At 43.5% G+C, this 22,595-nt stretch overlaps 1 protein-coding gene across 1 annotated transcript in view; it reads left to right on the top strand.

Moving 5' to 3' along the window:
- The window catches only part of ubac2 (UBA domain containing 2), a 153,360-nt gene that overhangs the window by 92,955 nt on the left and 37,810 nt on the right, over positions 1–22,595 (top strand). Inside the window, exon 7 of the mRNA XM_078402235.1 lies at positions 6,366–6,611. Within this exon, the coding sequence (XP_078258361.1) occupies positions 6,366–6,611 (246 nt within the window). The remainder of the gene's footprint in view (positions 1–6,365; positions 6,612–22,595) is intronic.

The following is a 22,595-nucleotide window of genomic DNA, read 5'->3' as shown; positions in this document are numbered from 1 at the left end:
CTCACTAGAAACTATGTAATTATGTTCAAGAGCAGTTAAAGAGGCATGATTAAGAACAGTGAGGAAGGTTTTGTGAACGGAAATTGTGCTTAACAAATATCTTAAGAGTTCTTTTGGACTTACAAACATGAAAGATAAAGGGCCAGCATTGTGGCACAGCAGTAGAGTTGCTGCCTTGCAGCACCAGAGATGCAGGTTCCATCCTGACAACAGGTGCTGTCTGTATGGAGTTTGTACATTCTCCCCGTGACCAGGTGGATTTTCTTCGGGTGCTCCGGTTTCCTTCCACATTCCAAAGATGTACAGGTTTGTAGGTTAATTTGCTTCGGTAAAGATTGTAAATTGCCCCTAGTGTGTAGGATAGTGTTAGTGGACAGGGATCACTGATCGGTGCGGACTCGGTGGGGCAATGAGCCTGTTTCCGTGCTGTATCTCTAAACTAAACTAAACAAAAAAAATAAAGGATAATTAGAACATATAGCTTGTTTAGATTTCCAAAACACATTTGATAAGAGGCCACAGAAAAGGTTTACAGCATAAGATAGGCTCATGAGTTTGAAGACAATGCATGATTAGAGGATTGGTTAACCAACAGTAAAAATAGCAGGAAAGAACAGCGCATTTTGTTATAGGCAAGTTATCAGTTTGTGCCGCAGGCTTCAGTGCTGGGACATAAGTAATATGCAGTCTATATTATTATCTTAAATGAATGGGCAGCACAATGTACAGCAGTCAAATTTGCTGATGAGACAAACGTCAGTGGAGAAATAAGGGGTGAAGAAGACACAGTCTATAAAGAGATATAGATGTTAAATAGATGGGCAAAACGATGGCCGAAGAGGTAAAGTGGACAAATGTGTTCGAGCAGAAATTTGGAAAAGCAGATTATGAAGCAACCTAGTTGGTTTGGTATTTCACAAATTAATTTTATAATGAATTGTGTTTAGATAAATGGAGATAAGTTTGGGTAGGATACATAATGCTTTAGCACTCAAGTCTGAGCGCAGAAGCTGATTGAGGCTTTGTAGGATATTTTCCCCTACTGTTGAGGATATGATGATTTACAACATAATTAAATCCAACATTTTTGTTTAATCATGCGAATAGTGGCTTAACACTGAAGGCTTTCCAGGAACAGCTTTCATTTTAAAAACTTTTCTCACATGAAACTGGCATTTACTTAATCTGAAAAGAATGGACACCAATGGGAGATTGGTTGAAAACTTGGTTGATAAAATTGGCTCTCTGAAGGTTTCATGAGTATTTTACAACAATACAGAACAATACAGAACTTTATTGTCATTCGGTACCGAGATACCGAACAAAATTACATTTCCAGCAGTCACAGAACACAACAAAAAAGAAAAGAACACAGGACACACGACCCCAACACAAACATCCATCACAGTGACTCCAAACACCCCCTCACTGTGATGGAAGGCAACAAAACTTTCACTCTCTTCCCCCACGCCCACGGACAGGCAGCTCGACCCCTACCGAGGCGACCGACCCGCACAGCCCCTGCAAGGGGATGGAAGTCCCCGCGGCCGAGCCGCACCGGGCACTGAAACGTCCCGCGGCCGAGCCATACCGGGCGATGGAAGGCCCCGCACCGAGCCGCACCGGGTGATGTTAGGTCCCGCGGCCGAGCCGCACCGGGCGTTGCTAAGTCCCGCGGCCGAGCCGCGCTGGCGATGTTAAGTCCAGCGGCCGAGCCGCGCCGGGCGATGGAAGGCCCCGCGGCCGAGCCGCACCGAGCGCTGAACCGTCCCGCGGCCGAGCCGCACCGAGCGATGGAAGGCCCCGCGGCCGTACCGGGCGATGGAAGGCCCCGCGGCCGAGCCGCACCGAGCGCTGAAACGTCCCGCGGCGAGCCGCGCCGGCGATGTTAAGTCCAGCGGCCGAGCCTAGCCGGGCTATGGAAGGCCCCGCGGGCGATGGAAGGCCCCGCGGCCGAACCGCGCCCCGAGGAAGAGACCTAAAAAAAGAAAGGTTTCCCCCACCCCACCCCACCACCCCCCACTCCACCCCACCCCCCCACACATACACAGCCAAAAACAAAAACAAAAACCATCCCAACACCAACACACAAACAAAAAAGGAAAAAAGACAAACAGACTGCCAGCGAGCCGCAGCCGTTAGGCGCAGCCACACGTGACTAATTAAGGATATTGTTGAAAATTAGTAAGTCGCACATCAAGGCACAGACAGTATTAGTTTAATATATTGGAAATGATATTTTTGTGTCTTAATATATTTTGCAAGATAACATTTCTACTATCTCAGGAAGTCACACCACTTCATGTTTCCACAGAAGTATATTTTTACTTACACAACATTTTTTATTGGGCTTCTTTTAGTTTCAAAACCACAATGTAGGTAAACCTGCTAAAGAACAAAGATTAGTAACATAATATCGCTTGAGAAAGGAATGAAAACATAATTTCCTGTTTTTTTGTTTTTCAATGTTCATGTAATCATCAAATTTTACAGCAATGGAGATGCTATTTGGCCCATCGTGCCTCACCTGGTTCTTTGAAAGAGTTATTTAGTTAAACACATCCATCTAAGTTATCTTTCTCCTTAGCAAAACGATGCACTCCAAATGTGTATGCAGTTCATTTTGGACAGTTTATTTATGTTTGGAACCTATATTGGTTACAGTTTTCATGTGATCAGAATCTTCAAAATTATGCTTTAAAAAAATGATTGATTCAGTTGATAAGAGGCCTTTGTTGAAGTTATTAAGATGTAAAAGAGCTACATTTTACCCTGGCTGCTTCTAACCAATATCTCAGATTCTTGCCTATGTCTTGATGCCTGGCTCATTGCAGAGGTTTGAGGGGAAAAATCTTAAGTGACATTCTCATGGAATAGTTTTTCAATTAATACCAAAAGCCAGACCTGATTACAATGCTAAGTCGATTCTGCAGATATTTTGATTTATACTTACTTGAATGAAATTTGCTAATAATTATGCATTTATAGTTACGTGCATCCAAAAATTTTGGATAGGGGAGCTTGGTAGTTATTTTAGTGGACTAGTAACTCCCGCAATTTGACAAATAAACTAGCAACTACTGTACAAATCTCATCACACCAGTGGTGAGATTCAGTTAATATTTCCCCTGCATTAGTGAAAATGATTATGAAACTGTTAGATTGCTATTAAAATTCATCTGGTTTGAAAAAGAAAAAGTTATTATCTTTTATTTACTTGCTTAGATTAATTCAGAACTCAGAGCATGTAGTTGACGCTTAAATATTGAAATAACCAAGCAATAGTAACAATTGGGGATGGGTGGTATATGGTGGCTTTGAGAGTGAACCTCCTTCATCTATAAATGGCCAGCACAATGGCAGATCTGATAGAGGTGCTGCCCCACAATTCCAGAGACCCAGGTACAATTCTAACCTCTGGTTCTGCCTGTGGAGTTTGAACGTTTTCCCTGGACCTTGAGGGTTTCCCTTGGTATTCATGTTTCCTCGCACATGATAAAAATGTGTGGTTTGATGGGTTAATTGGTTGCTCTAAATTGTCTCCAGTGTGGGCGTAGGTAACCGAGGGACCTCTTTCTCTGCTGCATGACTCTATGACTATAATAATAGAAAATCAATCTTGAAAACAGCTAGTCTGTTGACTTTTTGATGAAGTGTTAAACTGAGGTATGATTCTTGTTGACTTCAACTTTATTAGAGCATGTCGCTGTGAGAAAATTTGCTTATTTGAAGCATAATCGATATTTCATGAACACAACATTCCTCCTGAACCATGCTGGTGTTGAAACTCCACTGCTGGACATTAAAAATCTATTTCAAACCCCAAAATATAACTAGATTTCTTCTCCTGGCAGAGTTCTGAACAGAGGCCATAATCTCAGAGTAAGTCAATTTAACATGGAGGTGAGAAATCATTTTGTGCTTTGTCAGTCTGTGGAACATCCTTCCACAGAGAGTTGTGGGGGCAGAGTGCTCATGCATATTTATGATTGAGGTAGATAGATAGATTTCTACTTAGTAAGAGGATCGTGGATTATAGTCCAAGAAGGGCAGACAGATGGCAAAAAATGCTAGATTAGCCATGATCCCATTGAATGGCGGAGTAGACTCAATGGGATGAATGGATTTATTCTGCTCCTATGACATGAATGGGGACTCTTTTGCCCACTTCTTATGGTCATGTGAATTTGTTATCCTCCTTCTGGGTGATTTTAATATGGTAAAGAGGACAGAAGCTTCTGGGAGTGGACAGAGAAGAAATGAACTACATTGTTAGGTAGATGTGATATACAGCTGGCCTGGATACTTTCCAAAACCCAGCCATCACCAGTATTCGATAGGATTTAGTCTTGTATGGCTGGCCCATTTGCTCGTAGGCATTAAATCAAATTTAGGAAATGAAAGCACAAAACGATTTGAGCACTAATTATGGCCAGTGAAAGCGGATGTAGAAAATAATGAGACAAGCTGAGTTATACTTCAGTCTGCATCTAGAACGTATGAACTTATGACTGCAAAACACCAGTAAACCCAGTCTGTGAAGAAAGAAGGTCAGAATCAAAGTATGGAAGCATAAGAAGAGCACGTAATCATTTTGGGATGTGGTGCAGTTGGGGAGATTGAATTTTGTTTTACTTGTCTAGTTGACAGATTGAAAGGAGTGAATCAGCATTCATAAACCCAAATTAATTCAGCAGGGATTCAAAAGCAGACTGTTGTGCACTTTGCCTGCCTCGTCACCAAATGTCTACTTACTGTATGTTTGGTGTAATAATTACACAGAATGTTTTTATTTAATTCACATCTTTGTCCAGATATTACCTCAGAGACGTCTACACTGAAAGGGACCATCAAAGCTGAATCTAAAAAAAAAAATGCAGGCTAGAATTTGAAACAACTTGGTTATCAATTAATTAGTCCAAATGTTAACAGAAAGATATCTTACTGGATTGCCTGGAGGTTAGATATCCTTCTTCTCAGTTTAAACAGGGTGTCATGTTTGCAGTTCTCTGTCATCACCCCCATATGCATTAAATTGTGCTAGTCTTTGCAACTATACCCCTTTCATCAACAGTGGGAAACGCATCCTATACTAAACAGTTAACTTTTCCACTTGATGGACCGATTAGTACAAGTATCGTCTCTTTATTTTATTCTTTTACATTCTCCCCATTGCGTTCTCCATTACTAAGTTAGCCTTCTTTTAGTTCCTCAATTATGTATTTTGCTCCACAAAATCTCCTTTGTTGTAACTCAATCCACCCGATCGGACAATGCTGGTGATATAAGAATCTGGCAGGGCCAGCATTTATTGCCATCCCTAATTGCCATTGAAAAGATAGTGGTAAGCTGGCTTCTTGCACTGATTCCATTCCCAGAGTCGTAGAGCCATGCAGCACCGAAACAGAATCTTAGGTCCAACTCATTCATGCAAGCCATGCTGAAGATACTCCAACAGTGTTGCTCAGCAAGTTGCAGGTTTAGATCCAGTGTAGAGTGAAGGGCAGGTGATAATTTCTGAGTCAGGACAGCATGTAACAAGAATGGGAACTTTCAGGTGATGGGATATCCATGCACCTGGTGCCAGTGTCCATCTTGTTGATAAAGGTCATGGTTAAGGAGGTGCTGTTGAATTAGCCACCCTGTGTAACTGCAGCAAATGTGTGCTGTTGGTATAGGGAATTAATGTTTTGGGATGGCTTGGGATGGCCATCATGTAGGCTGCTTTCACCTGAAATTATGTCAAATCTTTATAGATATTTTGGAGTTGCACTTATCCAGGCATTTCATCAAGGTCCTAATTCGTGACTTGTAGCTCATGGTGGCAGGAATTAAGTCACCTACTGAGTCATCCAGCCTTTGATTTGTTCTCATAGCCACTGTATTTATTTGACTGATTCTGGTGAGTTTCTGGTCAATAAGGACTGCCAGAATGTTGATGATGGGAGAGTTGGTGATAGCAATGTCATGGGTAGCCGGTTGACTCTATCTTGTCAGGGATGATCATGGCCTGGCATTATTGACCACCAGTCTATCACCTTTGACCAAAATTGCATTGTATCCCATAACTTCCTGATCTCTTACACCGGCAGCAGAAGATCTGTCTACTTCTGCAGCATTCAGATCATTTACCCATTCAGAAAATAACCATGTGCAAAAATCAGCAACATTTGTTAAGCCAATCCTCCTGACAGGAACTCTTTCTCTGTATGGAGATCGCCCTCCAGTACAAGTTGAATCTGGCTGTCCACCACTTTAGTGTTAGAAACATTCCAGATGTCATATTGTTGTCATGTGCTTCTATTTGAAGATTATAACATGTTGTTTCGTTTTATTGTAACAACGATTTGTTTTTCAATCTTCAGCTCTCCGGGATTATGTACCATTATAATGTGTTGAAGGTGCAGCAGTTGTTTTATGTGCCCGAGTGGATGGCCAGATGTGCCTCATTTACCCTTGAACCTCTCTTATCGTCTGCTAATCCCACCCAAGGGACTCCCATTGGAATGGGTGCAACGCTGGAGATTCAAAGGCAACAGAGGACTGAACTCCTCGACCAGCAAATGATGCTGGCTCAGCTGAATCAGAACAACAGGAGGCATCGAGGGCAGGTAGTGATCACTGTGACAATGAGCGAGATTCGGTTCAATGTTTCACCTCTTTTCCACATGTTTCCATTTGCCTCAATCACTAGTTCAAGACAGGAAGGTAAGTTGCATGGAATTTTACAGTTCATTTGGCTCAGCAATTCCGTGCCTTCATCATTCATCCATTCATTCTGTCAGCATTATTCCATTTATTGTTCCTTGCATACCCCAACCTGATTTACTTAGGGATGGACATTGCTGACAAGGCCAGCAACTGTTGCCCATCCCTATAGCCATTGAGAAGGTGTTGATGAGCCACTCTGTAACTGCTGCAGTCCTTTGAGTAATGGCCTGCGTTATAATACAGTGTTGTTGGCTGAGGAGTTCCAGAGTTTAAACTCAGTGCCAAAAAACATCCCACTTTATTTCCTCAACCTCTGTCTGTGCGAACCAGGTCCATATTCTCACTACTCTCCAGGGAAAGACATTTGTCATAAATTCCTTATGAAATTTATCAGTGGTTAATGTCGTTTTATAATTGATTTGGATAAAATAGTTAATAAAAATTGCTGAAGTTGAGAATGTGTAAAATCCTAAAGATAGATAATTAAGAATGAAGAGGAAGAAGGGTGGTAAAAAGAACATGGTATGTTTGCCTTCATCTGTCAAGGAACTGAATATAATAGTTGAGGCGTTATGCTGCAGCTTTACAAAAAATATAGTTAGACTGCACTTGGATTATTGTGTGCAGTTCTGGTTGTCACATTATAGGATGGATGTAGTTCGCTGGAGAGAATGCATTGGAGATTCACCAAGGGATGTTGTCTAGATTGGAGGACTTTAGCTTTGGGGAGAGATTAGATAGGCTGGGCTTGATTTTCAAGATTCAAGAGATTCAAGATTCAAGATAGCTTTATTTGTCATCCAATATTGGACGAAATTCAGTCACCCACAGTCCAACAATAAAAGCATTAAATAGGCATTAAAATTACACAACCCCAAAAACACACAAAAAAAGAAACATCCATCAAAGAAACATCCATCACAGTGAGTCTCCTCCAGTCCTCTCCTCACTGTGATGGAAGGCCACAATGTCTTTCCCTTCTCCTGCAGTCCTCTCCCGCGGTCAGGCTGTTGTGGTTGCAGGCCGCGCCGGACGGTCCGCAGCGGGCCGGCCCAAGGCGAGTCCCAGCCGCTCCCGCAGCCTCCGAAGATGGCCGGCTCCGCCGATGATAAGTCCGATCCGGGGCGGGCGAACACGCTGCTGCTGTTGCTGCACGTCGGGGCGGTCGTGGCTCCCGACATTGAAGCCCCCGCCCAGCAGAGAAACATCCCGCGGCATATTTTAGGCCGCGCCGGGCGGTGAAATGTCCGCGACCCAAGCCCCGCGATCCGGGGCGGGCGAACACGCTGCCGCTGCCGGAGCTCCCGATGTCGGCATCCACGCGGCCCGAGCCTAAGGCGAGTCGCAGCCGCTCCCGCAGCCTCCGAAGACGGCCGGCTCCGCTGATGGTAAGTCCGGTCCGTGGGCTCTGCGAACCAGAGCCCTGGAGGCCGCCAGCTCCAGGAGTTGGGCCAATGGTTGGGCCGCAGCAGGAACGGAGACAACACCCAGAAAACAAAGGTCGGGTCTCCGTTCGGAAGGGACACCTATTTACAATTTTACAGTTCCCCCCCTCCCCCCCACAAACACACATAGTACACAAACACAAAAACACGACATCACAACTACAATTAAGACAAAAAAACAACAAAAACACAAAGACAAATGGACCGTAGGTAAGCCGCAGCTGCTATGGCAGCGCCGCCACTTTAGAGAAGAGTGAAGAGCGCTGATGGGTGATCTGACAGACTGTTTACTTTTTATATGCCTCTTATAATATACAATGATGAGACATATATAAGGTAAATACTCTGATAGCAGGGTTACCAAAAGTAAGAGGCCATATATTTAAGGTGAGTGGAAAGAGTTTTAAAATGGCTTTGAGGAAAAATAATTTTACACAGAGAGTAATTTATATCTGGAGTTGGTGGAATCAAATACTATCACTGCATTTAACATTATTCCTTCCAACCCAACCTAACTCCTCTCCAAATACTTTCCCTAGCAACCACGAGAGATGTAAGACCAGTGCCTACATCTCATCCCTCACCTCCTTGCAGGTACCTGGGAAATCTTTCCAGGAGAGACATGCTCCTCTTCAAACCTCATCTACTGCATTTGGTCCTCCCAATGTGGCTTCCTTTACTTCGGCGAGACCCAACGACTAAGCGATCGTTTTGCTGAACACTGCCAAGGTCTGCTGGATCTCGTAGTTACTCACCACTTTAACTCCCCTTCCTGTTCCATACCAACCTTTATCCTTGGCCTCCTCCATTGCAGAGAAAGGTCACACGCAAACTGGAGGAATAACACTTCATATTCCACTTGGGTAGCTTACCACCAAATGTTATGAACATTGAATTCTCCAATTTCACATAATGCCATCCCCACATCCCCTCCCTCTTTCTAGTACCCCCACCCCATTGCGCACCCATTCTCCCATTATTCCATCCCAGTCACTGCTTCTTTCTCCTCCTTCGTATATATGCATGTTCTATCCCTCATTTCCTTTTTATCCCCCCTCTTCCCCTCCCCTCTGTCCACTTCAACCTATATACTTCCCTCTGACTATATTTAATTCCTCTCCTTATCTGACGCCCTTTTGTCTCCTTTTCACTTCTAGCCTTCTGTCACTTACTCCTACCAATCAAACCCCCACCCCCCCTCCCCCAACCCCTATATCACCTATCACTTGCTAGGCTATGTCATGCTCCCACCTCTCTTTTTCAACCATCCCCTTCTGAACAAGGGTCCTGACCAGAAACGTTGCCTAGGTGGTGTCATACAGCGTGGAAACAGGTCCTTGGGCCCAACTTGCCCACGCCAGCCAACATGCCCCAGTTACACTAGTCCCACCTGCCTACGTTTGGCCCATATCCCTCTAAACCAGTCCTATCCATGTACCTAATTGTTTCTCAAACATTGCATTGTCCCTGCCTCATTCCATACACCCACTACCCTTTGTGTGAAAAAGTTACCCCTCAGATTCCTATTAAATTTCTTCCCCTACACCTTAAACTTATGTCCTCTAGCCCTCGATTCCCCTACTCTGGGCAAGAGACTCTGTGCGTCTACCCGATCTTTTCCTCTCATGATCTTATACACCTCTATAAGATCACCCCTCATCCTCCACGCTCCAAGGAATAGAGACCCAGCCTCCTCAACCTCACCCGATAACTCAGACCCTCGAGTCCTGGCAACATTGTCATAAATCTTCTCGGTACCCTTTCCAGCTTGACACCGTCTTTCCTATAACATGATGCCCAGAACTGAACATAATACTCTAAATGTGGCCTCACTAACGTCTTATATAACTGCAACAAGACCTCCCAACGTCTGTATCATCGTTACTTTTTTGCATATCTTTCATTCATTGTTCTTTATCTCTCTATATCACCGTGTATATCTCTCATTTCCCTTATCCCTAACCAGTCTGAAAAAGGGTCTCGACCCAAAACGTCATCCATTCCTTCTCTCCAGAGATGCTGCCTGTCCTGCTGAGTTATTCCAGCTATTTGTGTCTATCTCCCAACTTCTATATTCAATACGCTAACTGATGAAGGCTAATGCACAAAAAGCCCTTTTGACCACCCTATCTACCTGTACCTCTACCTTCAAGGAACTCTGTGTCTGCACTCATAGAACCCTCTGCTCGATAACACACCCCAGGGCCCTACCATTCATTGTGTTGGTCCTGCCCATTTTAGACTCTCCCGTCCATTTCCTTCACAAATGCTGCCTATCCCTCTGAGTTAGTCATAGAGTCATACAACGTGGAAACAGGCCCTTTGGCCCAACATGCCCATGCCAACCAACATGCTCCACCTACACGAGCCCGGCTTGCATTTGGAGCATATCCCTGGCTGAAATCCATATGTACAACGTCAATAGCACTGCCCTCATCAACGTTTTTGGTACCATCTTCAAAACATTCAATCAGATTCGTGTTTCACAAACTCCCACTTACAAAACCCTGTTGACTATCCCTAATCATCCCTTGTCCATCTAACTGCATGTATTTCTTATCCCTCAGAATACTCTCTGTAACTTTCCAAACACAGATGTTAGACTAGTTGGCCTGTAGTTCCCAGACTTTTCCTTGCAACCCTTCTTAAATAGAGGCACAACATTTGCTACTCTCCAATCTTTCGGCACCTCATCAGTATATAATGATAACTCATAAATCTCAGCAAGGGCACCTGCAATTTCCTCTCTAGCATCCCACAGTGTTCTCAGATATATCTGATATGGCCCAGAAGATTTGTCTAGGTTAATACCCGTTAGGACCTTCAGGACCTAGTTGCTCCAGCACGTTTGCTCAATATTCCAACATCTGCAGTTCCTTGTTGTCTACATTTAAGAGATGTTTAGATAGGCACAAATAGGCAAGTCATAGAAGTATACGGACCCAAATCAGGCAAATAAATTAGTGTTGGTGAGCAAAAAGATTGGAATGGAAATGGTGGGCTGAAGGGCCTGTTTCTGAGCTGTATAACTCTTGAAAATATAATCGTATTCAGCCACGAAACGAGACCATCATAACTGATAAGGGACCTTGACCCCGATTAACTATGGCTGAAAATACTTGTGAACCTCTAATTTAAAATTAATTCTTGGCCCAACATTGCTCCCAGTGAAAGAAAACAAAAGTGCCCAGTGCATATACAGTGCATTCAGAAAGTATTCATACCCCTTCACTTTTTCCACATTTTGTTACGTTACAGTCTTATTTTAAAATGGATTAAATTCTTTTTTTTAATCATCAATCTACACACAATACTCCAGAATGAAGAAGCAAAAACTGGTGTTTAGAAATTTTTGCAAAGTAATTAAAGAAAAATAACTGAAATATCACATTTACATAAGTATTCAGACCCTTTGCTATGACACTCAAAATTGAGCTTAGGTTCATCCTGTTTCAATTGATTATCCTTGAGATGTTTTTTCAACTTGATTGGAGTCCACCAATGGTAAATTAAATTGATTGGACATGATTTGAAAAGGCATACACCTGTTTATACAAGGTCCCACATTTGACAGTGCATGTGAGAGCAAAAACCAAGCCATGAAGATGAAGAAATTGTCCGTAGACCTCCGAGATAGGATTGTGTCAAGACACAGATCTGGGGAAGGGTATAAAACAATTTCTGCAGCATTGCAGGTCCTGAAGAGCTCAGTGGCCTCCGTCATTTTTAAATGGAAGAACTTTGGAACCACCAGAACTCTTCATAGAGCTGGCTGCTCGGCCAAACCTAGCATCAGAGGAAAAGGGCCTTGGTCAGGGAGGTGACCAAGAACCCGATGGTCACTCTGACAAGAGCTCCAGAGAACCTTCCAGAAGGACAACTATATCTGCAGCACTCCACCAATCAGGCTTTTATGGTAGAGTGGCCAGACGAAAGCCACTCCTCAGTAAAAGGCACATGACAGCCCTCTTGGAGTTTACCAAAAAGCACCTAAAGGACTCTCAGACCATGAGAAACAAGATTTTGTGGTCTGATGAAACCAAGATTGAACTCTTTGGCCTAAATGCCAAGCATCACGCATGGAGGAAACCAGGCACTGCTCATCACCTGGCCAATGCCATAACTACGGTGAAGCATGGTGGTGGCAGCATCGTGCTGTGGGGATGTGTTTCAGTGGCAGGAACTGGGAGACTAGTCAGGATTGAGGGAAAGAAGAACGGAGCAAAGTACATTGAGATCCTTGATGAAATCCTGCCCCATAGAGTTCTGGAGATTCACTTTCCAACAGGTCAACGTCCCTAAGCACACAGTCAAGAAAATGCAGGAGTGGCTTCTTGATAAGTCTGTGAATGTCCTTGAATGGCCCAGCTAGAGCCTGGACTTGAACCCGATCGAACATCTCTGGAGGGACCACAAAATAGCTGTGCATCGACGCTCCCCATCCAACCTGACAGCTTGAGAGGATCTGCAATGGGAGAAATTACCCAAATACAGGTGTGCCAAGCTTGTAGTGTCAGACCCAAGAAGACTTGAGGCTGTCATCGCTGCCAAAGGTGCCTCAACAAAGTACTGAGTAAAAGGTCTGAATATTTATGTAAATGTGATATTTCAGTTATTTCTTTTTAATTACTTTGCAAAAATTTCTAAACACCTGTTTTCACTTTTATTATGGGGTATTGTATGTAGATTGATGATAAAAAATGAATTTAATTCATTTTAAAATAAGGCTGTAACGTAACAAAATGTGGAAAAAGTGAAGGGGTCTGAATACTTTCTGAAAGCACTATAATGGGGTTTCCTGACTTCATTTCCAAAAAGGCCAGGCCCTAATTTTTGGACTGTGCCCTGAGTATACCATTCATTTTCTAAAAACTGATGTCATGTACAGCACTTTTATGGTGACATTTTGGGCTCACTGTTTCCATTTCCTGCATCAAGTCCCTTATCTCTTCCCAGTGCAGTCCAACTCCCACACCTTCCTTGAAGTCAGGCTGTCATAATACAAGCAGTCATGATTTGCATCGCCCACACAAAAACCTAACAGTTTTAACTGATAACAGAGGGTGTGCATAAAACTTGTGAATCTTGCATTTTTGTATGAATTTATAGTTCAGCTGCTGTTAAACAATTTGAGGTTAAGTAAAACTTGACTTTTACACAGTAAGTACAACACAAATAAGCTACTTTAACTAACAGTTCAGCACTGGTGTTCATGTCAAGTATATTTTCCACCAAACCACATCTCATGTTGTTAGTAAAACCGTTTTGTTTTTCCTCTTATCTGTTTATCTAACTTCCCTTATTTACATCTATACTGTTCACTTTGATCACTCTATGTAGCAATAATTCCGCATCCTCATTGTGCAAATGCATTTTTTTTAAATTGAAGACTGACTTGCATTTATGTCCCTAATTTTGGGCTCTTGCAAATTCTGCAAAAAGTGGAAACTTAACTTTTGTATCAACACGACAAGCTTCCTACATAATTGAAAGAAAATAACTGCAGATGCTGGTACAAATCGAAGGTATTTATTCACAAAATGCTGGAGTAACTCAGCAGGTCAGGCAGCATCTCGGGGAGAAGGAATGGGCGACGTTTCGGGTCGAGACCCTTATCATATCATATCATATCTATACAGCCGGAAACAGGCCTATTCGGCCCTCCAAGTTCGTGCCGCCCAGCGATCCCCGTACATTAACACTATCCTACACCCACTAGGGCCAATTTTTACATTTACCCAGCCAATTAACCTACATACCTGTACTTCTTCAGACTTCTACATAATTTTAAAGTCTGCTCTGAGGACAGTCCACGACAATCTCTTTGCGTGTGAAGGAAACTAGCTCGCCTTGGCAGATAGTTATAACCTCTTAGTTGTGTGATGTTGTCAGTTTGTATAATCTTAAGATATAGGCCACTGCTCTGCAGAGTGCCTCCAATGGTTCTGCTCAGATGTTATGTCTTCTCTTTTACTCTTTGATATTTAGCACTCCTTTTAAAACTTGCTTCAACATAGTTTCATCTTAATAAGAGGAACAAAGCTGCAGACGTTGGAAATCTGTACTAAAAATAGGAAATGCAGCAAACATTGGGCTGTGAATAAGATAGAGGGAATAAGTCAGATATTCTGACTTCAGAAGATAATGAACATCATATAGTTGTTGGGCTATAAAGCAATCGGATCACCGTAACACAAGAGGTAGTACTGTTAAGTTGCATTGTGTTTGCAACACATACAAGCTGTTTTGATCAACAGATTTATGTGCCACACACCTTCCACTGAACATGATCTCACGTTATCATCAAAGCTTTATTTTCAGTTCTCCCTTATCCAACTTTACTCAAATGTGCCTTTCACTTTAAGTATCTTATATTATGATTTAAAGCAAAGTTAGCCTACAATAGTGGGACAATGATCAGAATGCAGTGCAATTAAATGCGTATCCTTTTTTTTATCAACAACACTGATATTCACTTCCAATGTCACCAATCCCTCTTTCAGCCTCATATGCGCTTTGGTTATCTCTAAACTCACTTATTACAGTATCCTATCTTGCACCTTTGTACACATCAGCTCTTCAACTCCTTCCGCCCTGTCAGCACTGTTTATGTGGTGACTATTTGCATACCTTGGGTATGCAAGCAAATAATTTCACTGTGACCTGTCACATGTGACAATAAAGTATTCAATTCCAATTCAATTCCATTGATTACAATGAATACAAGACTCATTTGCTTTTCATCCCCATGCTTGCTCTTAGTTTGGTCACATCCTCATGTTAAAGTTTTCATCCTTTAGTTCAAGTCGCTCCATGACCTCACATCTCCAACATAGACATGACGGACTGAATGGCCTACATGGAAAGCATTAGAATACCTTCCCGAAATCATTTTATGTCATTAGATCGTAGATGGAAGCCATTCAGCCCATTAAATCCATACTTGCTCCTGGAAGAGCAGTCCGAACTGCCCATTCCCATGCTATTTTCCCTATAATTTATTTTTCACAATGCGTCTATCTAATTCCATTTTGAAAACCCTGATTAATTATGTTTCTCCTACCCTTGCAGGGAGTGAGTTCCAGCTCACAACCATCCTCTGCGGCAAAATAGTTTTTCTTATATACCCATTGTATCTTTAAGCCAGAATTCTATGACTGTTGGCCCTCGTCTCTTCAAAATTGTTCTTTAAACCTTTATTCTTTCACCTGTCCTAATGTTGCCTTTTGTGATTTGGTTTCAAATTTTATTTGATTCTGCTTCTGTGAAGAACTGAAGTACGTTTAAAAACATAGGTGAGTAGATAAAAGTAGTTATTGTTTATCCAGCTTTGATAATCTTACCAATCCTCTCACAAGTATCTGTTTATCCTGCCACTTATGTTGACTGATATTCATCAGTAATTCATCAGTACTGATATTCATCAGTAATCAGGCAGCACGGTAACACAGCGGTAGAGTTGCTGCCTTACAGCGAATGCAGCGCCGGAGACTCAGGTTCGATCCTGACCACAGGCGCCGTCTGTAAGGAGTTCGTATGTTCTCCCCGTGACCTGCGTGGGTTTTCTCCGAAATCTTCGGTTTCCTCCCACACTCCAAAGACGTACAGGTACGTAGGTTAATTGGCTTGGTAAATGTAAAAATTGTCCGTAGTGGGTATAGGATAGTGTTAATGTACGGGGATCGCTGGGCGGTGCAGACCCGGTAGGCCGAAGAGCCTGTTTCTGCGTTGTATCTCTAAATCTAAAAAAAAAATCGAAATCTAAAATTTTATTTATTCTTTAATGGGATATGGTGATTGCTAGGAAAACCAGCTTTAATTGCCCTTATGGATCCATTTCGGAGGAAATTAAGGGTCAACTGTGTTAGTGGTTCTGAAGTCACAATGTGCCAGATGGATGACAGCAGGTTACCTTCCTTTACGGACTTTTGTGAGATAGACAATTTTTTACAGCTTTGTAGTTTAATGGGACCATTACTGACAGTCAGTTTTTATTCCTTATTTTAATTATTTGAATTTAAATTGCCCAGCTGCCGTGGTAGGTTTTGAACTCAAGTTACACCATTCACATTCCAGGCTTCAGCTCACCATTGTATTGTTTTCTGGCCTGGTGTGCACTAGTCTCCTCATTATTTTCAGAGTTTCTGATTTAGCTGGAGAGCAGGCACCTAGCAGGTTTGAAGCACTGTTACCCAGCACTCACTGCCATCAGAAGCAAATATATCACATCTATTCTTGATTATCTGCAGAGCCTCACTTCCACTGCTCAGAGGAAGAAAAAAGGCAGGTTTGCCTTGTAAGAGAGCAGGGTGAACTAAAGCACTTTTAGACATTTTTTGACATGTAGCTGAATTTGTAATGATGAGAGATTATATTGTCCAAGATACTCGAGATAACACATTTGTTCTTTTACAAAACAATTCAGTAGGATCTATCATGTCCATCTGGGCGTGTCAATGTTTCCTTGGTTGAACATGGCATCTAAAATGTAGCTTGTTTGCCTAGATGTGAGAATCATGCCTCGATAGAAAAATGCTTCTCATTATCTTATTGATTGAAAACCTGTACTACTTCCCCGGCTTCTTCACTGTTCCATTTAGGTACTATGTGTTTCCAAACTCAACACTGAATTGGATACAAAGTGCTGGAGTAACTCAGCGGGTCAGGCAGCAACTCTGGAGAACATGGATAGGTGTCTTTTCGGATCGGGACCCTTGTTCAGACTGATTGTAGTGTGGGGATGGGGGGAAGAAAGCTGTGAGGGAGGAGAGACAAGACAAAATTTGGCAGACACAGGTGAGGGTGTTTTGATAGACTGATGGTTGGAACAATGCCCAGGGGTTAAAGCAGATGGTGTGATACAGAAGGATCGAAGAGTTGTGAATTATAAAGCCAGAGGAAGGGATGTGTGGGGAGGGGGTGGGGAGAAATAGATGCTAGCCCAGGTGGGGCACAGGGGAGGGATGGAAAGAGGAGGGTGAAATGGGAAGGAAAGGGGGATGGCTGTAGGGCTTACCTAAAATTGGAGAATTCAGTGTTCACACCATTGGATGGTAAGTTATCACTTGCCATACTTTGTCCTGCCTCTCCTCTTTCCCAGCTTTCTTCCCCCTGTGCCTGTCTGAAGAAGGGTCCCGACCTGAAACGTCACCGATCCATGTTCTTCAGGGATCCTAACTGAGCCGCTGACTTACTCCATCACTTTCTGTCCTTTTTTTGTAAATCACCATCTGCAGTTCCTCGTTTCTACAACAACAATGCATTGAATGTTTTCAGACCATAGCATTTGCTTGTTTTTTTTTCTGATGGCCGGTTACATCAGTGGGATTGAAAGTTTTCAGAGAACTTTGCTGAATTGTTAGTCAGGCACAGATGGAGATAAATCAGCCCACCAAATCTGGAATTACTCTTTCAAATACGTTACCCAATTAGCCTCATGTCCCTGCAAAAAAAAAACTGCTGAAGGAACAGTGGGTCAGGCAGCATTTGTGGAGGGAATGGATAGACGACGTTTCGGGTTAGGACCCTTCTTCAGTCTGAAACGCCATCTGTCTATTACTTCCACAAACGCTGCTTGACCCACTGAGTTCCTTTAGCAGATTGTTTTTTGCTCAAGATTCCAGCATCTGCAGTTTCTTGTATCTCGATGTTACTACTGTTTGTTTTAATTAGGTTATCTAGTTCATCATGTGTTTGGAGGTTGCTGCTGAATCTGTATCCACCACCTTCTTGAAAGCATATTTGAAATCCTTACCATTTGTGAGAATGTTTTCTTCGTGTAGCCTCTTTTTTTCTTGTAAGTCATAATTCTCAACCCCATTGAAACCCTTAGTAAGTGATAGTGAAGATAGTGTGACAGATAGTGAAGATGGTTGCGAAAGATTGCAGCAAGATCTGGATCGATTGGCCAGGTGGGCTGAGGATTGGTTGATGGAATTTAATACAGAGAAGTGTGAGGTGTTGCATTTTGGGACGTCTGACAAGGGCAGGACCTCCACAGTGAATGGTAGGCCTCTGGGGAGTGTTGTAGAGCAGAGGGATCTAGGAGTGCAGGTGCATGATTCCTTGAAGGTCGAATCGCAGTAGATAAGGTGGTCAAAAAGGTTTTTGACACATTGGGCTTCATCAGTCAGAGTATAGAGTATAAACGTTGAGAGGTCATGTTGCAGTTGTATAAGACGTTAGTGAGACCGCATTTAGAATATCATGTTCAGTTCTGGGCACCATGTTATAGGAAAGATATTGTCAAGCTTGAAAGGGTTCAGAAAAGATTTACGAGGATGTTGCCTGGACTAGAGGGTGTAAGCCATAGGGAGATGTTGAGTGGTCTCTATTCCTTTGAGCGCAGGACGATGAGGGGTGATCTTATAGAGGTGTAAAAAATCATGAGAGGAATAGATCGGGTAGATGCACAGAGTCTCTGGCCCAGTGTAGGGGAATTGAGGACCAGAGGACATAGGTTCAAGGTGAAGGGGAAAAGATTTAATAGGAATCGGAGGGGTAACTTTTTTCACACAAAGGGTGATGGGTGTATGGAACAAGCTGACAGATGAGGTAGTTGAGGCTGGGACTCCCAATTTTTAAGAAACGGTTAGACAGGTACATGGATAGGACAGGTTTGGAGGGATATGGACCATGCGCAGGCAGGTGGGACTAGTGTAGCTGGGACATGTTGGCCAGTTTGGGCAAGTTGGACCGATGGGCCTGTTTCCACACTGTATCATTCCATGACTCTATTACTCTAAGTTTAAGGTTATGGGACAGTTTTGAATTGACTGCAGTCTTTACATCGTACTAGACGATCATTCCACATTCCAGCCAATCCAGGCTAGTTTTTAATCATTTGTAAGTAGCAATGGTTGGTAATGTTTAATCTATCACATCATCAGTTTTGATTGCAACAGTTTGTTTGTGCAGAAGTTACGTGTTCTTCATTTAACAAGCCACAGCAAAGTAATACTGGCCTCTGTTTAAATTTTGAATAGGGATATAAAGATTTTGATTTTTTTTTTTACAGGAACGGTTAGGGAAGAAGTAGAAATGAGCTACAATGGTGTTAATGTAAATTGTTTATTATGTTTAGATTAAAGATACACCATGGAAACAGGCCCTTCGGCCCACCTAGCCCACACCGACCAGCAATCCCCGCACACTACACACACTAGGGACAATTTTTAGATTTATATCAAGCCAATTAACCCACGTCTTTGGAGTGTGGGAGGAAACCGAAGATCTTGGAGAAAACCCACGCAGGTCATGGGGAGAACGTACAGACAAGCACCCGTAGTCATGACCGAACCCGGGCCTCTGGCACTGTAACTTCTCAAAGAGAAAGACATACAGATTCAAAGAAAAGTAGAGGACCACATTGTACTTACTTTAGCCAATGGATCAGGAGGTACCACCAGCTATCCTCTTCCTAAAATTAAAAACAAAATGCTGGAAATACTCTGCTGGTCAGCTTCTTATGTGGGAAGAGAAACAGAGCTAAAATTTCAGGTTGAAAACCCGTCATTTATTTCTGCAAAAATGTTTTTGTTTTGGAATTTATGATTCTAGCATCTGAAGCTTTTAAAACAATCTTCACATTGTTCTCTTCCTGTTCGGTCTCACTATAATGGCTGTATACCATGGAGGGGCTCAGATGTACTGATAGGATGGAGGTATATCTAGCCCACATCTTTATGCTAGCAGTGGTTGTATTTGCTCTCACGGAGTGGAAAAACTGTTGTAGTTAAGTATATTTTAATTTTGTCTGATAATAATTAAGGTATTTTTATTTACATTTATTTTTTATTATTTAAAAACATTTAATATTTTTATTATAAATCTATTGATTATTTTAAATGCTTGTATTGACATTGTGGGTGAGCAGACGCATGTCGATGCCATGGACTACATCTAGGATCATCCACTATCACCCTGAATTCCCTTGGATATACCTGAATGACATTTTCAATCTGACCTATTTCTACAGAATGTCAAGGAGATTTCAGGATCTTTGTAGATCTCTGATCTAGAACACTACTTGATGATTCAGGATATTGCTGTGAAGCAAAATTCTCAGAAGTGAGGTGGTTACGCCAGATACTACATGTTTACCATAAAGCATCAAACTAATTATCTTGAGCCATTGGTCTCAATTTCAGACTCACGATTACCTTGCATTAACAAAGTCAAATTTATATCATAAATCTCACATCCTGCAGAAGCAAGCATCGATGAGATAATAGTTTATCATTTATTGTTTCTTGTGAAGTGAGTGTTTGTGTTCTGTAATCATATAGTTATAGAGCCATAGAGCTATACAGCATGGTAACAGGCTCTTCAGCCCAATTTGTCATGCTGACCAAGTTGGCTTTTTTAAAAATCAAAAAATACTTTATTCAAGAAATAAATGTATACAAAACATGTTCCTTCCTAAACTCCATCCAACATTCTCGGAGACGATACATTCAATACAGATATTCAATATATCAATTACACAAAATTACCCCCCACTCATGTGGCTCACTGGCGTGGATTCCCTTCCCTTATTTTGAGGGGCGTCTCCACCACACCCTGCCTCCCATGCCCAGCAGCTGAAGGACCCTAGACTGCGGTCCTCCCCCACAGAGCCTTGGCGTTGGCTGCACCAAGCTTCAGTGCGTCCCTTAGCACATTTTTTTTTCATTTTTTTTAATATCAAAAAATACTTTATTCAAATAATAAATATCATTTACAAAACATCTTTTTTAACAAGCCCATCCGACATTTCCGGAGGTTACATTCGATACAGGCATTCATTTAGACATTTACATACATTTACCCAGTATCCCTTATTTGGAGGGGCGTCTCTCTCCACCACACCCTGCCCCCCATGTCCAGCAGCGGAAGGACCCTAGACTGTGGTCCTCCCCCACCGGGCCTTAGCGTTGGCTGCACCGAGCTTCAGTGCATCCCTCGGCACGTACTCCTGCAGTCTGCAGTGGGCCAGTCGGCAACATTCCTTGACGGACAACTCGCTCCGCTGGGAGGTCAACAAGGATCGGGCAGACCAAAGAGCGTCTTTCACCGAGTTGATGACCTTCCAGCAGCACTCGATGTTAGTCTCGGAATGTGTCCCTGGGAACAGTCCGTAGAGCACAGAGTCCTCTGTGACGGAGCTGCTCGGAATGAAACGTGACAGGGACCCCTGCAGACCTCTCCAGACTCTCTTGGCAAATCCACACTCTGTGAAGAGGTGGGCCACCGTCTCCTCTCCGTAGCAGCCGTCCCGAGGGCAGCGTGCGCTGGTAGTGAGGTTCCGGCGGTGCAGGAAGGATCTGACTGGGAGGGCTCCCCTCACCGCCAGCCAAGCCAGGTCTTGGTGCTTGTTGGTGAGTTCTGGCGATGAGGCATTTTGCCAGACAAGCTGGGCGGTCTGCTCTGGAAACCACGCCACAGGATCCATGGAGTCATTCCCCTGCAGTGCCTGCAGGACGTTCTGTGCTGACCACTGCCCGATGGACTTGTGGTCAAAGGTGTTGGTCCGGAAGAACCTGTCCACAAACGACAGATGGTTTGGCAATGTCCAGCTGACTGGCACATTGCGTGGCATCTGCGCCAGGCCCATCCTTCGCAACACCGGGGACAGGTAGAACCTCAGCAGGTAGTGGCACTTGGTGCCCACGTGCCTTGGCTCTATGCTCCGCCTGATGCAGCCACACACGAAGGTGGCCATCAGAATGAGGGCGACGTTGGGCACTCTTTTACCCCCGTTGTCTGCCGACTTGTGCATTGTGGCTCGTCGCACCCGGTCCATCGCCGACCCCCAGATGAAGCGGAAGACGGCCCGGGTGATCTCCTTGGCGTGGGAGAGAGGGACGGGCCACACTTGCGCCAAGTACAGCAGCCCCGAGAGCACCTCACACCTGATGACCAGGTTTTTCCCCGTGATGGAGAGGGAGCGCTGCTTCCACAGCTCCAGCTTCTTCCCCACCTTGGCTATCCGCTCCAGCCAATTCTTGTTACATACCTCAGCCTTCCCGAACCAGATCCCCAGCACCTTCAGGAAGTCAGGCTTGATGGTGAAGGGGATGGAAGATCGGTCAGGCCAGTTGCCAAAGAGCATGGCCTCGCTCTTCCTGCGGTTTACCCTGGCCCCCGTGGCCAACTCAAACTGGTCGCAGACGCTGATCAGTCTGCGGACCGACCCTGGATCCGAGCAGAAGACGGCAATATCGTCCATGTACAGGGAGGCCTTGACCTGAGTGCCCCCACTGCCTGGCAATGTCACTCCTCTTATGCTCGCATCCTTCCTGATGGATTCGGCAAAGGGTTCAATGCAACAGACGAACAAGACAGGGGAGAGAGGGCAACCCTGCCTGACTCCAGACCTGACGGGGAAGCTGTCTGATTCCCACCCATTAATTTGGACTGCACTACAGATATCGGTGTAGAGCAGTTGTATCCACTTCC

The sequence above is a fragment of the Rhinoraja longicauda genome, chromosome 7 (assembly GCF_053455715.1).
Source record: "Rhinoraja longicauda isolate Sanriku21f chromosome 7, sRhiLon1.1, whole genome shotgun sequence".
Taxonomy (NCBI): Eukaryota; Metazoa; Chordata; class Chondrichthyes; order Rajiformes; family Arhynchobatidae; genus Rhinoraja; species Rhinoraja longicauda.
Note: the sequence above shows the minus strand (reverse complement) of the source record. Positions and strands in the feature narration are given on the sequence as shown.